General features: G+C 36.6%; 1 protein-coding gene across 1 annotated transcript; it reads right to left on the bottom strand.

The window, feature by feature from the left end:
- Positions 1-6505: 6505 nt before the first annotated feature.
- NDUFB3 (NADH:ubiquinone oxidoreductase subunit B3) lies at positions 6506-15096 on the bottom strand. The gene is made up of 3 exons (XM_044241285.1): positions 15000-15096; positions 8859-9000; positions 6506-6793 (listed from the first exon to the last, which is right to left on the bottom strand). The coding sequence occupies exons 2-3, from the start codon at positions 8996-8998 to the stop codon at positions 6637-6639; spliced, it is 297 nt and encodes a 98-aa protein (XP_044097220.1). The 5' UTR covers positions 8999-9000; positions 15000-15096; the 3' UTR covers positions 6506-6636.
- Positions 15097-15263: the final 167 nt, after the last annotated feature.

The following is a 15263-nucleotide window of genomic DNA, read 5'->3' as shown; positions in this document are numbered from 1 at the left end:
TTTTTTTTTTTTTTGGTTGGCTATTTTCATGATTAGATCACTGTATTTACCTAGTAATGTTGCTGACAAGAGTTCATAGCTCTGTTACTTTCTTCTTGTCTCTTGTTTTTGCATTATCGGTATTAGCTTCAATCAGCACTTTCTTTGTAAAAATCTTTCTAAGCCACTTATCTACTTCATGAAGATTAGTTGAGTTAAAACTAGTAGATAGTAAATTCCACAAACCAAGCACATACAACGTACAGTCTGTAGCAAGTTGGTGAAAAGTTCCTTTATTCTCTCCTTTGGAGAGTAGAGCTCCTGCTTTCCCTTCAAGATACCCTATTTACTATAAATTCTACGTGACCACTTGGAATCCACCAAATAAGGGAAAATCTCACTGTCAATCTGTACAATAAACTTCAGCAAAATTGAATTTATTTTTATTAAACATGAAAAAAATATATATATATAAGTTTAAATATTTTCTCTTCTCTCCCTGAGTTTTATGCATCCCATTTGGGGGCCATCATGTTAGAAAATAAGTCTATTCTCTGATAACCAAATTTTTAAAGGAAAAATGGTAAATATTACCAGAAACAGGGAAGAGAAAGAGAAGAATGAAGGGTGGGACTCAAATTATTTTTCCTAGAATACTTCTCTCTACCCCCTAATTAAGTGGGCCTTGCCAATGTTTTATGTCTCTATGAAGCTAAACAAATTTTCTTTAATATGCAGACTGTGCATTTCCTTTAAAACCCAGTATAAAGCATATTCCTTTGGGGGTGCCTGGGTGACTCGGTTAGTTAAGAGTCTGACTCTTGATTCCTGCTCTGGTCATAATCTCAGGGTCATGAGATGGGGCCTGGCCTCAGGTCACCAGTGCTGGAGTCTGCTAGAGATTCTGTCCCTCTCCTCCTCCCCCTTCCCCATTCACATGCGCTCTCCCTCTAAAATTAAAAACGTAAACAAACAAAAAAGGAAAGCATCTTCCTTTCCACAGTATCATTAAAATATACATTTGACTGAAGCAGCAAGTGGGTACTGTAAACGCACCCTATGGCTGTAAATATACACTGAAGAATAAGTTCTGCTTGTCTCTTCTGCTTTCATCCTGCCGATATGCTGCAACCCCTTCTTTACCTTTTTTGTTTTCTTCTAATTTGTTTCTTCTATCATATTGACCATTCATGTGTATAAATACTAATTGTTCCCATGTTTTTGTCTTTATGCACATTTTCTATACCACCTTGTCCCCTGATATCCTCTATGTTACTTTCTTTTCCTCTCATGTTTTTAAAAAATGTCTGAATCTTTTTCAGTAACTGTATCAAAATAGTTCTGTTCAAAGTACAGAAAGACTATGAAATTACTGTAAAATTAGATAGTTTTGACATAAGATCTAAAAGAATAATTTTATGGCATCTTATAGTACTTATTACATACAACATGTTAGGTAATTCAATATGGTGGTTACTATGGAGTCAGACCTGGATTGAAAATCTAACTCTGGAATTTACTAGCTGTGCCATCTTAAGATTTGTTGCTTTACCGAGGACATGCCCTACATACAAAATGGAGCTAATAATATTTTTACATGTAATCATCTATAGTGTTTATTTATGAGGCTAGCAAACACATAATTAACATTATTTCCAATTGTGCTTTGGTCATACATTTTAAGAATGAATATTACATTTAACTGGTTCTAATCCAAGTAATGGCAAGAGCTAAGATGACAGTGGTTTGTATTCTCTGCAGCTCCCAAGGAATTCAGGCAATAGTTTTCAAATAAAGAAAATATAAGGAAAAACTTTACTCCTTGCTTCCAGAAAAAATTATGATGGATAAGAAATACTCTAAAATAGAAGAGAAAAATAATTGTTATTCTCTGTTATAAACATGTCAGGCACTGCACTTTCCATCTTTTTTCACCTAACCGAACAAATGAATTTACTTATGGGTATTCAGAATATCTACTGTTTTTATTTAATGTTTTAACTAAGTTCTATACCTAATATGGGGCTTAAACTCATGACTCTGAGATCAAGAGTCACACTCTGCTGACTGAGTCAGTCAGGCATTCTGGGTTATCTACTTCTTGAGTGAGCTTTGGTAGTTTTGTCTTTCTAAGGCCATTGCCAATTTCATAAAAATTTATTCACATAAAGTTGTTTGCAAAATGCTTTTATTGTTTTAATGTCTCTAGGATCTGTAGTAATGTCTCTACTTTCATTACTAATATTCTTTTTTTTTTTTATCAGTTTGGGTAGAGTTTAAGTCTTATTAGTTGCATCCCACACATTTTGGTATTTGCGTTTTCATTTTATTCAGTTAAGAATTTCTAAATTCCTGAGATGTCTGGGCGGCTCAGTCAGTTAAGCGTCTGCCTTAGGCTCAGGTCATAATCCTAGGGTTCTGGGGATCAGTCCCACATGGGGCTTCCTGCATTGCTGGGAGTCTGCTTCTCCCTTTGCCCCTCCCTCTCCACTCTTGCACTCTTGCTCTCTTTCTCTCAAATCAATAAAAAAAAAATAATATCTTAAAAAAAAAAAAAGGAAAAAAAGAATTTCTAGTTTCCCTCGACCTCTTTTTTGAGCAGGGGGTATTCTAAGTGTGCCATCCAATTTCCAAATATGGATGGATTTTTCAGATACTTTTAGCCTCATTTCTTTATGATCTGAGAATATGTTCTGTGTAATTTCAGTCCTCCTAATTATATTGTTTTATGGCCCAGAATATCGTCTGTTGTGATAAATGGTCCATGTGCCCTTGAAAAGAATGAATGTTCTGTTTTGGAGAAGAATGGTCTATAAATATTATATCAAGCTATAGAGTTATTCAGGTTTTCTATAGGCTAGATAATTTTCTACTTTTTCTATCAATTTCTGAGAAAGGAGTGTTGAAACCGTCAACTTAATTGTGGATTTGCCTATTTTCCCCTTTAGTTCTATTTGTTTCATATAATTTAAAGCTCTGTGCAACTTCAGGAACCCCTTCTATCCTTTACTTCAAAACTCCTGTTGGCTGTCATACTTTACTGTGATGGCCTGGTTTCAGATTACTAATAAACAAATCTGGACATATTTATAAAAAAATAAAGCTCTGTGCATATACATTTCTGATTTTTATGTCTTTTTTTTTTAAGATTTTATTTATTTATTTGACAGACAGAGATCACAAGCAGGCAGAGAGGCAGACAGAGAGAGAGAGGAGGAAGCAGGCTCCCTGCTGAGCAGAGAGCCCGACGTGGGACTCGATCCCAGGACCCCGAGATCATGACCCGAGCCGAAGGCAGCGGCTTAACCCACTGAGCCACCCAGGTGCCCTGATTTTTATGTCTTAATGGACTGAATCCTCCATTATTGAGAATAGTCTTTATTCTGAAATTTATTTTGTCAATATTCTTTTTTTTAAAAAGATATTTATTTATTTATTTGAGAGAGAGAGTGGGAGAGAGCTTGAGATGGGAGCAGCAGACTCCCCATGGAGCTGGGAGCCCAGTGTGGAACTCGATCCTGGGACTCCAGGATCATGACCTGAGCAGAAGGCAGTTGCTTAACCAATTGAGCCACCCAGGTGCCCTATTTTGTCAATATTCTTTTCACTACTGTTTGCACAGTGTATTTTTTCTATTACCCTATGTTTTAAAGGAGTTTTCATGTAAAGAGTTTATAGTTGGGTCTCACTTTTTTGCCAAGCTGAAAATTTAATTGAAAGATTTTAGAGTTTCACTTTGACCATTCTATATTTAATGTAATTACTCATATGATCAAATTTAAATCTAGCATCTTGCTATTTGTATTCTCACATTGTTCTTTATCGCCTGTCAAACCCTTTCCTTATCATTTGCAGTCTTTTTTATTATTCCATTTTACCACAGCCCATTTATCACTATTAGGAATTCTTGTCTCATGTATTTAGCGATTTCTCAAGTCTATGTTTACAAAGAAATTTATAAAGAAAAAGAAATCACTCTAGAGTTTTGTATTAACTTTGTTATTCAAGCAATAATATTACCACTTCAAGAAGTTGAGTTTATGCTTCAACTTAACTTATAAATTAATTAATCAAAATTTAAAAATCTGGGGCGGGGCGCCTGGGTGGCTCAGTGGATTAAGCCGCTGCCTTCGGCTCAGGTCATGATCTCAGGGTCCTGGGATCGAGTCCCGCATCGGGCTCTCTGCTTGGCAGGGAGCCTGCTTCCTCCTCTCTCTCTGCCTGCCTCTCTGCCTACTTGTGATCTCTCTCTGTCAAATAAATAAATAAAATATTTAAAAAAAAAATAAAAAAAAAAAATAAAAATCTGGGGCAACTAGGTGGCTCTTGTCAGTTAAGTCTTCAGCTCAGGTAATAATATCAGGGTCCTGGGATAGGATCCCACACTGGGCTCTCTGCTTAGCAGGGATCCTGCTTCTCCCTCCCTCTCTGCCCTTCCCCCCCCCCCCCGCTTGTCCTCACACACTCACTCTCTCTAGTAAATAAATACCAAAAATCATTTTTTTTTAAGTTTTATTTATTTATTTGATAGAGAGATCACAAGCAGGCAGAGAGGCAGACAGAGAGAGAGGGGGAAGCAGGCTCCCAGCTGAGTAGAGAGCCTGATGCCCTGGGATCATGACCTAAGCCAAACGCAGAGGCTTAACCCACTCAGCCACCCAGGCGCCCCCCAAAAATATTTTTTAAAAAATTTAAAAATTTGGGGCGCCTGGGTGGCTCAGTGGGTTAGGCCTCTGCCTTCGGCTCAGGTCATGATCCCAGGGTGCTGGGATCGAGCCCCGCATTGGGCCCTCTGCTCAGCGAGGAGCCTGCTTCCTCCTCTCTCTCTGCCTGCCTCTCTGCCTACTTGTGATCTCTCTCTCTGTCCAATAAATAAATAAAAATCTTAAAAAAAAATTTAAAAATTCAATGTGGAATGTGTAGTTTGTTGTTAGAGATACAGAAAAAAATGTCAAACTTCTCAAATCATTGGGATAATGAGGACTTTAATGTAAGAGTAGATAATATCACAATAAAGACAAATGAACATGATATATGGATATGTCAGTCAGAGCTGGGCAGCAAGTGTTTTACAGCATAATCTAAAGGACTTGCAGAGGACGGTTAAAAACAGCAAGGCTGGGGCGCCTGGGTGGCTCAGTGGGTTAAAGCCTCTGCTTTTGGCTCAGGTCATGATCCCAGAACCCTGGGATGGAGCCCCACATTGGGCTTTCTTCTCAGCGGGGAGCCTGCTTTCCTTCCTCTCTCTGCCTGCCTCTTTGCCTACTTGTGATCTCTGTCTGTCAAATAAATAAATAAAATCTTAAAAAAAAAAAAAACAAAACAGCAAGGCTAATTCCCATTTAAAATTCAGAGTTCATCCATGTTCATAGTGGCATTATTCACAATAGTTAAAATGTGGAAGCAAACCAAGTGGTCACCAATGGATGAATGGAAAGACAAAATGTAGTATATACATACAATGGAATACTATTCAGATTTAATAAGAAATTCTGGCCATGCTACCGTATGGATGAAACTTGAGGATATTGTGATAAGTAAAATAAGCTAATCACAAAGAGATAAATACTGTATGATTCCATTTATATGAGGTACTTTTGAGTAGTCAAAATCAGAGAAAAAAAGTATAATGGTGGCTGCCAAGGGCTGGGAGAAGGGGTAATGAGGACTTATTGTTTAATGACATAGACTTTCAGTTTTATTTTTATTTTACTTATTTATTTTTAAAGATTATTTATTTATTTGACAGGCAGAGATCACAAGTAGGCAGAGAGGCAGGCAGAGAGAGAAGAAGGGTAGAAGCAGGCTCCCCAGTTCCCTGGGATCATGACCTGAGCTGAAGGCAGAGGCTTTAACCCACTGAGCCACCCAGGTGCCCCGGATTTTCAGTTTTTTTGTTTTTTTTTTTCTTTTAAAACTTTTTTTTTTTTTTTAAGATTTTATTTATTTATTTGAGAGAGAGAGACAGTGAGAGAGAGCATGAGCGAGGAGAAGGTCAGAGAGCGAAGCAGACTCCCCATGGAGCTGGGAGCCTGATGCGGGACTCGATCCCGGGACTCCAGGATCACGCCCTGAGCCGAAGGCAGTCGTCCAACCAACTGAGCCACCCAGGCATCCCCGGATTTTCAGTTTTAAAAGGGGGTGAACGGTGGTGATTGTTGCACATTTGAATGTATTTAGTACCACAGACTGCACACTTAAAAACAGTTAAGATGACAAACTTTACCACACTAAAAAAAACTTGAAAAAGTACAAACAAAACCTTTTTGAACATACCCACTTGTTCAAATACATGCTGGCCTTCTGCCAAATGCAGAATGCACTACCGCTGGTACTAAGTCTCCCCACATATTTCAAACCGAATCTTACATGGATTAACACATTTTTTAAAAAGTAATCCCCACAGCTAACATGGGGCATGAACCCATAACCTCACGATCAAAAGTCTCATGCTCTGCCAACTGAGCCAGCCATGTGCCCCGAGACTATTTTTTTTTTTTAAAAGAATGACAAAAACAGACTAGCACATTGTATTCTTACTTTATTAAATCTTACTTGTATTTTTTAAGGGAAAAACACACAGAGTAGGCTATATTGAAGAAAGCTTATTTTTGTAAGAGAGTTAAGAAGCCTTTAAGATACTTCCAGGTACTATCTTCAGTGATGCTTCTTTTCTTTATTCTGGGACTCCAGGTAATATTCAGCCCCTACAGCTACCACAAATGCTGCAAATCCCCATTTGAATCCTTTTAATATTGCACCAACAAAGGAAACATTGTGTGCAAAGCCACCCATGTATCTCCAAGCTTCATTGCTAGAGGGGAAAAAAAGGGCAAAATTATAATCACATAAAAATTACATACATTCACTAAAACAGATTTAATTTTCGTCTTTCTAACAGACTTAAATGTAACCTTATATAAGATAATCTAAGTGGATCATGGTATGAATCTTTCTGTGACATAATATAATTAGGTCTATATGCCCACATTTCACACATAAACAGAAGAAAAAGACTTGATGGTTTCACAGTCATTAATACCTAGGATTTTACAGTATTCCTAAATGCAAGACTCACTTCAGGCTACTCATGAGAGGTCGGCTGTGTGACTTTGCCCGTACCAGTCATTACAGTAACATTTAAAGAGGAAGTTAGAAACTTGGGTATTAAACCTTGCTCTGTCACTTACATTCACAACTTTTTAGGGTAGTCAAATTTCTTAACCTGTCAGGGCTTGCTTCCTCTTTTACTCAATGGTGATTACTATCTACCTTATAGTGTTGTTATAAAGATTCAACAGGGTAATGTATGATATATTTTGGCACAGAAGGGTATGTAACACTTAATATTACTATTCTTCCAGAGAATCAAGGGCTTTTCCCTGTCATAGCTGCCTGAGCTTTAGATGACTTCTTAATAAAACAAAAAGAGGACTGACTTTCTGCTCTGGCAATCATTCTTCTGAGTATCCTGAACAGAGAGGTAAACAGAATTCAGAGATCTGTAGTAAAAAAAAAAAAAAAAGTCTACTCTCACAGGTAGGGATAAATGAGTGGAAAAAATTATGTTATATGGAAAAACCCCCCACTTAACTCTAAAAATCTGACTTACTAGAAAATATGAGAGTTAATCAAATCTAATTTGATACCAAAAGCAAAGACATTAGAAGAAAACTACAGGGTAATATCCTTCATGAACACAGATATAAATATTCTCAATAGAATTTTAGAAAAATTGATTCTAGCAACATATAAAAGGATAATATATTATGATGAAGGGTTTCCCTTAGGAATGCAAAACTGAAAAAAAAAAGGAATGCAAGATTGGTTTGATATTTTAAAATCAGTAAGAGTAATTCATCATATTAACAGAATGAAAAAACTATGTGAGCTTCTCAATAGATGCAGAAAAAGCATTTAAAAAAATTCAACACTCAAGAGAAACTCCACAACGCCCTACAACGAATATACTTAGTGGTAAAAGACTGAATGCTTTCCCCCATTTAGGAACAAGGCAAGGGCTCCTGGTTGGATCGATCAGTTGATAGAGCATGTGACTTTTGATCTCAGGGTCCCATACTGGGAGCAGAGATTACTTGAAGAGATAAATTAAAAAAAAAAAAAAAAAAAAAAAAAAAAAAGGAACAAGGCATGGATGTCAGCTAATGCTTTTATCCAACATTATACTAGTAGTATATAGTACTAGTAGCCAGTGTAATAAATGCAAGAAAGAAAAAGTTTATGAATTGAAAAGGAAGAACACTGATTTTAGACAAAATGATCATCTATTAAGGAAACTCTAAGAAATTTATAAAAAAAAAATCGGCTAGAACAAAAATGTGAATTTACCCAAGTAACAAGATACAAAGTAGATGTATAGAACTCCACTGTATTTTCATATATTAGCAGAGAAAATTGGCAATTTAACACTACCATTTACAACAGCATAAAATATGGAATAATTTGGGATAAATTTAACGAAATAGATTGGTTTTTTAAAGCAATAAAACACTACTGAGAAAATTCAACAGAATCTGAACTGTCCATAGACTGGAAGGGTCAATATTGTTAAGACGTGAATTGTTTTAAGTTTTTATTTAAATTCCAGTTAGTTAACATACAGTGTAATATTAGTTTCAGGTATACAATATAATGATTTAACTTGTTAAGACATCAATTATCCTCAGTTCAGCTCTGAGTTAATGTGATCCTAATTGAAATTCGAGCAGCTTTTTTGTAGAAACTGAAAAGCTTGTTTTAACATTCAAATGTAAATACAAAAAAACCTAGAATAGCTAAAACAATTAAAAAAAAAAAAAAGGAACACAGATACTGATCCTTTAGACTAAATTCTATCTAAATTACTTAATTATTCTTACCGGCCCCATGGGTCCCTTAGCCCTCGTGCGGCCAGCCTCTCCTGGACAGTTTCTAATGGCGTCCCTTCTATCTTCCATTGTCTATAATCTGGAAGTTCCAGTTTACTATGGCCATGTTCATGCCCATGTCCGTGGGCCATACCTAAAGGATAAGATTAACACAAAAGAAAACTATGCCAATCGTAGATATTAAATACCCCAATACTGTTAATGTTTTAAAAGGAGAGCCAATAAATACTTGAAAATTCTGAGTTAACAGGTTTTTTTTTTTTAATTTTTTTAAGATTATTTATTTATTTATTTGACAGAGAGAAATCACAAGTAGATGGAGAGGCAGGCAGAGAGAGAGAGAGAGGGAAGCAGGCTCCCTGCTGAGCAGAGAGCCCGATGCGGGACTCGATCCCAGGACCCTGAGATCATGACCTGAGCCGAAGGCAGCGGCTTAACCCACTGAGCCACCCAGGCGCCCAGGTTTTATAAAACAGTATCCTATCACATAACTAGTGTATATTCACAGAGAATATACATATACAAAATATAAAAAAAGAAAAAAATCAATAATCCTACCACTTGGGACACCTGGATGGCTCGGTTGGTTAAACATCTGCCTTTGGCTCAGGTCATGATCTCAGTGTCCAGGAATCGAGTCCCACATGGGGCTCCTTGCTCAGTAGGGAGCCTGCTTCTTCCTCTACCTGCCTCTCCCCCTGCTTGTGTTCTCTTTCTGACAAATAAATAAAATCTTTTAAAAAAATAATCCCACCACTCAGAGTTAACCATTTACTGTTTTGTTCCTTTCTTCATTGTAAGGAGAGCTAATATTTATTGTGCCCTATGTGCCAGGTGCACCAGAGTGCTTTAACATGTATTAAATCTATTACTCCTAAAACAACTCTTTGAACTTAAATTACAGTTATGATCACCATTTTACACATGAAGACAATGAAGCTCCAACAAGGTAAGGAACTTTTTGAAGGTAAAAAAACAGTAAATGGTACAATTGATTTTTTTTTAAAGATTTTATTTATTTATTTGACAGAGAGAGATCACAGTAGACAGAGAGGCAGGCAGAGAGAGAGAGGGAAGCAGGCTCCCTGCTGAGCAGAGAGCCCGATGTGGAACTCGATCCCAGGACCCTGAGATCATGACCTGAGCCGAAGGCAGCGATCTAACCCACTGAGCCACCCAGGTGCTCCGGTACAATTGATTTTGAACTTCGTAGTTTGGTTTCAGAGCCCTTGCTCCTAACTTCTTTTCTCCCCAAAGATTCTATTTTTTTATTTATTTGGCAGAGAGAAAGACAGAAAGCAATCACAAGCAAGGGAAGGAGCAGATAGAGGCAGAGAGAGAAGCAGACTCCCCAATGAGAAGGAGCCGAATGTGGGGCTCCATCCCAGGACCATGAGATCATGACCCAAGCTTAAGGCAGATGTGTAACCAACTGAGCCACCCAGACACACCTGCTCCTAACTTCTAAGCAATACGGTTTCCTTCGCTTTAGTCCTTTCACAATGTGTAAATATGCATAATGAAAAGGTACATACTATTTTGTTGCCTGCATTGTTCAGAAGGTTCTTTTAAAATGCAGTGTTACTGTGTTTAAATATCTATGATCACAAAAACTTTTTCTGTAAAGAGCCAGATCGTAAATATCCTGGGCTTTGTGGACCAAGAGGTAAAATCAAGGATATCTTGTAGGTAGTTATATAATAAGAGAAAAAAACTTTACTGATAAATTCAAGATATAATAATAAGTGAGTACAATTTTTTTGTAATATAGGTCAGATGAAACAAATGAAATTCCTTTTTCTGGGGATAACATTTTGCTTAACTGGGGCTCAAAGTTAGGGTTCTTTAGTTAGCAAATTCATTCCAAATGTTCATCTGTAAAAACCATTCTTAGCTCATGGGCAGTATAAAAACAGACAATACGCTGGATTTGGCCAGCAGGCTATATGTTTTGCTGACTCCTGAACTATACCAACAGAGACCTTAGGACCCCTAAGGCTCCTTAAATAAAATATACCTGTAACGGTTACAATAAAGACTTCCGTTTGATTAAGTGTTATTTTTTAAAGTTTATTTATTCATAATCTCTACATCCAACACAGGGCTTGAACTCACAACCCAGGGATCAGTAGTTACATGCTCTACCGACTGAGCCAGCCAGGCACCCCACTAGTGTTATTTGCATAGATAATGTAAAAATAAACTTCAGTTCAGTCCTGAGTTAAATTGCTATGAATTTCAAATTAAGGAGGTATGAATTAATACCCCTTTTGTATAAGGTTAGCAGTAGCAAGTCTATAATCACTGCTCTCCAGAAATAAAACCAAACCAAATAATTATTACCATTATGCCTGCATTTATAACTCTGAGCAGGCCCAATAATAAGGCAGGGATCTTACACTGCATTTTAGAAGACAGAGGTAATTATTAGACAATGTATACTAAAGTTATATCATGTGAAATGTTCATTCCATTAAACAATAGTTCCCAGAATATTGGAGGGGGGATTATACATAGTAATTCTGACAAATTAACCAACACTTTATATTTAAATATATTAAGATAATCACAAAACATTATTTTGATGTTTTTTACTTTTAAAAAAGAATGAAAACCAATTCTCACCAAACGCAAGTTAAAACAATATTCACAATTTCAGTGAAACATTTTATTATTATCTGGTGGATTCAATAATAGAGGAAAAAAATTACCATTTCAGATTTCAAGCTGATTTTGAGATTCAATACATTATTATAAAAGAAATACTTTAAGAAGTGTTTAATTAGGATATCTTGGTTTCTTCATACCATGTTTACAAAAAAAATTTTTTTTTAATGTTTCATTTCAAAAGTCTTTCAAGAGATTTTAAGACAAACCCCGATTTTGGCAAATGTCAGTTCTAGAATGCTAACCCTAATTGAATATCAACATACCTGGAAAAGAATACAAAACAAATGTCAAAATCTTTTGGTGAAATAGTTTGATTTTGAGAATAAAAATGAAGGGGCTCCTGGGTGGCTCAGCTGTTAAGCATCTGACTCTTGATTTCAGTTCAGGTCATGATCTTAGGATTGTGAGATGATGCCCTGCAACGGGCTCTGTGCTGGGCCTGGAGCCTGCTTAAGATTCTCTCTCTAACCCTCCCACCCACATTAAAAACAAAACAAAACAAAACAAAACAAAAAACAGAAAAATGGATGCAATACCATATATGAAGGCTATTTTTAAATTATAATATTACTATCTTCAAAACATTAAGTAATCTGGGAGAAATTTTTGAAAAAAAAAAGAAAGTATATATATTAATTTCTCTTCATTTCCTTTAATAAATTCAATGCATTTCCTCTCCTACCTCATTAAAATATTTCAGAAAGCGTCCCTTTAAAGGCATTTACTAAGTAGAATATTTCAATGACTTTTCAAAGAGCGGAACAACACAATTTCTAGGGAACTTTTCATTTTCTTTTAAAAATTATTTCTATTTCAAAATAGCCATACATCAAACAATGATATCCTGATCACTTGAAGGAAGTTTGGAGTTCTACTTCAGTGCAGACTTTGGTGCTATACAGACTGAATCCTGGATGCACCACTGATAGCTATAAACTTCTGGGCAAATAATTTTATCTCTCTGAACTTGTTTTCTCATATAACATGAGGATAAAACCTACCTTGCAAGATTGTGAGATTTGTAGGAAACACATCACATTGTGTTTTTACACCCAGGTGATGAGAGTGTGACTTAGCACAACCACTGTGAAAAACTGGTCTGAACTAGAAACGTCCAACAACTGAATACCTTATGGTCTAGATCTGCACTATTCAATATGGTTTTCACTAGCACTCTAAGTTTGACTAGTGCAACTGGGAATCACAACTTTTATTTAATTTTATTTAATTTAAATTTTAAGTTGGATTCTCAAATCAGTTACTGGAAAATTTTAGTGTGTTTGGAACAATTAAGGTATGTGGATTTATTTTTTTAGTTGTAAATTTTGCAAAATATAAACATAGATCAAGTGTTTATATTTATGAAAACTTACCATACAAACATATTTAAGTGTAAAATATATCAATTTTGAGAAAGTATAAAGAAAATATAAAACATTTCATTAATAACTTTCAATACTGATTACATCTTGAAATAATACTTTGAATATGCAGGCTTAGACAAAATATATAACTAAATTAACTTTGTTTCTTTTTACCTTTGTAATAGCTACTAGAAAACTGTAAATTACCTATGAGTCTTGCATTATATTTCCATTGGACAGCACTGTTATTAAAAATTTATGTGTGTAACTATATACACACACATACATATATTTTAACAATAGATCTATTTTATAAGAATCTTCTTAGGTTTATGTGGCTAACCCCAAATTGTAAACAATTCAAATATCCAACAATAATAATGCATCATTTATGGAAGTCACGCTATGGAGTACACAATGAAGAACCACATGCAAAAGTATAAACAAATCTCACAAATAATGAACAAGGTTTGAGTTTCAAAAATACATACACTTTCATCCTATTTATATAAACTGAAAAGCCAGACAATTCATTTTTTTTAAAGAAATGCAACATAGATGGAAAATTTAAAGCAAAAAAAGTGAATGTTTATCACAAGTTAGGATGGTGGTTACTCTTGGTGGAAGAGACAGAATCACAGAAGCTCATACAGGGAGCATCTAAGGTAGTACTTTTCAGTCTATTTTTAATTCTTGCACCCCAAAGGAGTTTTTTCAGATATTTTTTTCCTTATCACATTCTCACCCCTCTGCCCTCGTGAAATTTTAATACCACGGATATACCATACTTATCTGCTAAGGTACCATGGCTCTTTGGAGGGCCACAAACTATAGCAGTCTTTTAAGATTTTTTTCACCTTTCCTCCAAGAGCCAATTTTCATCTCTTTGAAGGATAATCTCGTCTGCTGAGAATGCAAGTTCTAAGTTACTGGCAATGTTTTATTTTCTAACGTGAGGGGTTTGCTTAATTGTAACTCTTTAAACATATTTATATTTTATACACCCTTCTGCTATGGATATTTCACAATAAAAACTAAAATCAGATAAACGACAGATCATGCCAAGGATTCAACATCAGATAATTATTTTAGTTTCAGAACGGTTCAGACAAAAAACAGTAAGTTTATTAGTTCAACCAAGAAAACACCTATAATCATGAAACTTTTAAAAAAGCTAGCTACCTGTGTTTGGAGTGAATCTCTACTTTCGTGGAGATCGACTCCACCTCCACTAGGGGGGCTGGCATACCTTCCCTAACTAGAAAATAAGAGGATAGGGGCGCCTGGGTGGCTCAGTGGGTTAAGCTGCTGCCTTTGGCTTGGGTCATGATCTCGGGGTCCTGGGATCGAGTCCCGCATCAGGCTCTCTGCTCAGCAGGGGGCCTACTTCCCTTCCTCTCTGTCTGCCTGCTTCTCTGCCTACTTGTGATCTCTGTCTGTCAAATAAATAAATAAAATCTTAAAAAAAAAAAAAAAGAAAAGAAGAGGATAATGTCACTCACAGTACATGTAATTTTATGGTTTACCAACGACCTTCAAGTAGATAACCCAACGAGCCCTCATTTTTAAAATTGTGACTAAGGGCATTAAAAAAATAAAAGACAAGTGACCTTTTAGTGTCTCCTCCAGTCTCTGCGCCTACTTATGTGCAATTTAAAAACAGTAATCACTCTAAAAATGGATGGGATTTTGTACCCTGCTTTTCTCACTTTAACGGTATCATAAACATTCACACCAGAAAAGCCTTACTTGAAACCATACAGCAGTGTTGTGAGGCAGGCATTGCAATTATTCTCATTTTAGGACTTTTCGATTTGGAGCTGTTCTGCCTTTATTCAATTCGGAGGTAAACCAGAAAACACAGGGCGGGGATTTGCAGGTGGGAAAGGAGGGGAAAAGCGTCTGGACCGAACCACAGTAACTCTCACCGCATCCTTCTACAAAGTACCCCTCACTACTGCTACTTCTTCGATCCCCTTCCCTCGAGGTACATACGCTCAAGGCCATTCTCCATTTAGCCTCACCCTTTTCTACAATCCCCAGAACAGAGTGTCACTCTTATTCCTGACCAAGAGGCCTCCCACCAACTCTAATTTACCTGACAGCAATCTGACCTCTCACGACACTCAAGAGTCAATCTTCCAGCCGGCGCCAAGCGGAAACGGAAGTTGTCCCCTGCAGTGCCTTACGGCAGGAAAGCGGAGCGGCCGTTTAACGTTCCGCACTAGGTCACGGATTCCTGGACCGAGGGCGGAGGACATGAAGGGTGCTGGAAGTCGACATATTTTCCCGCGCATCTGTGCATAGGGGGTCCGACTGAGGTAAGAATAATTGTAGAGGAGAGAATGGGAGGGAAGAGGTG

This window comes from Neovison vison, chromosome 3 (assembly GCF_020171115.1).
Source record: "Neovison vison isolate M4711 chromosome 3, ASM_NN_V1, whole genome shotgun sequence".
Lineage (NCBI taxonomy): Eukaryota > Metazoa > Chordata > Mammalia > Carnivora > Mustelidae > Neogale > Neogale vison.
The sequence above is the reverse complement of the archived record's forward strand: the minus strand, read 5'-3'. Positions and strand labels throughout refer to the sequence as shown.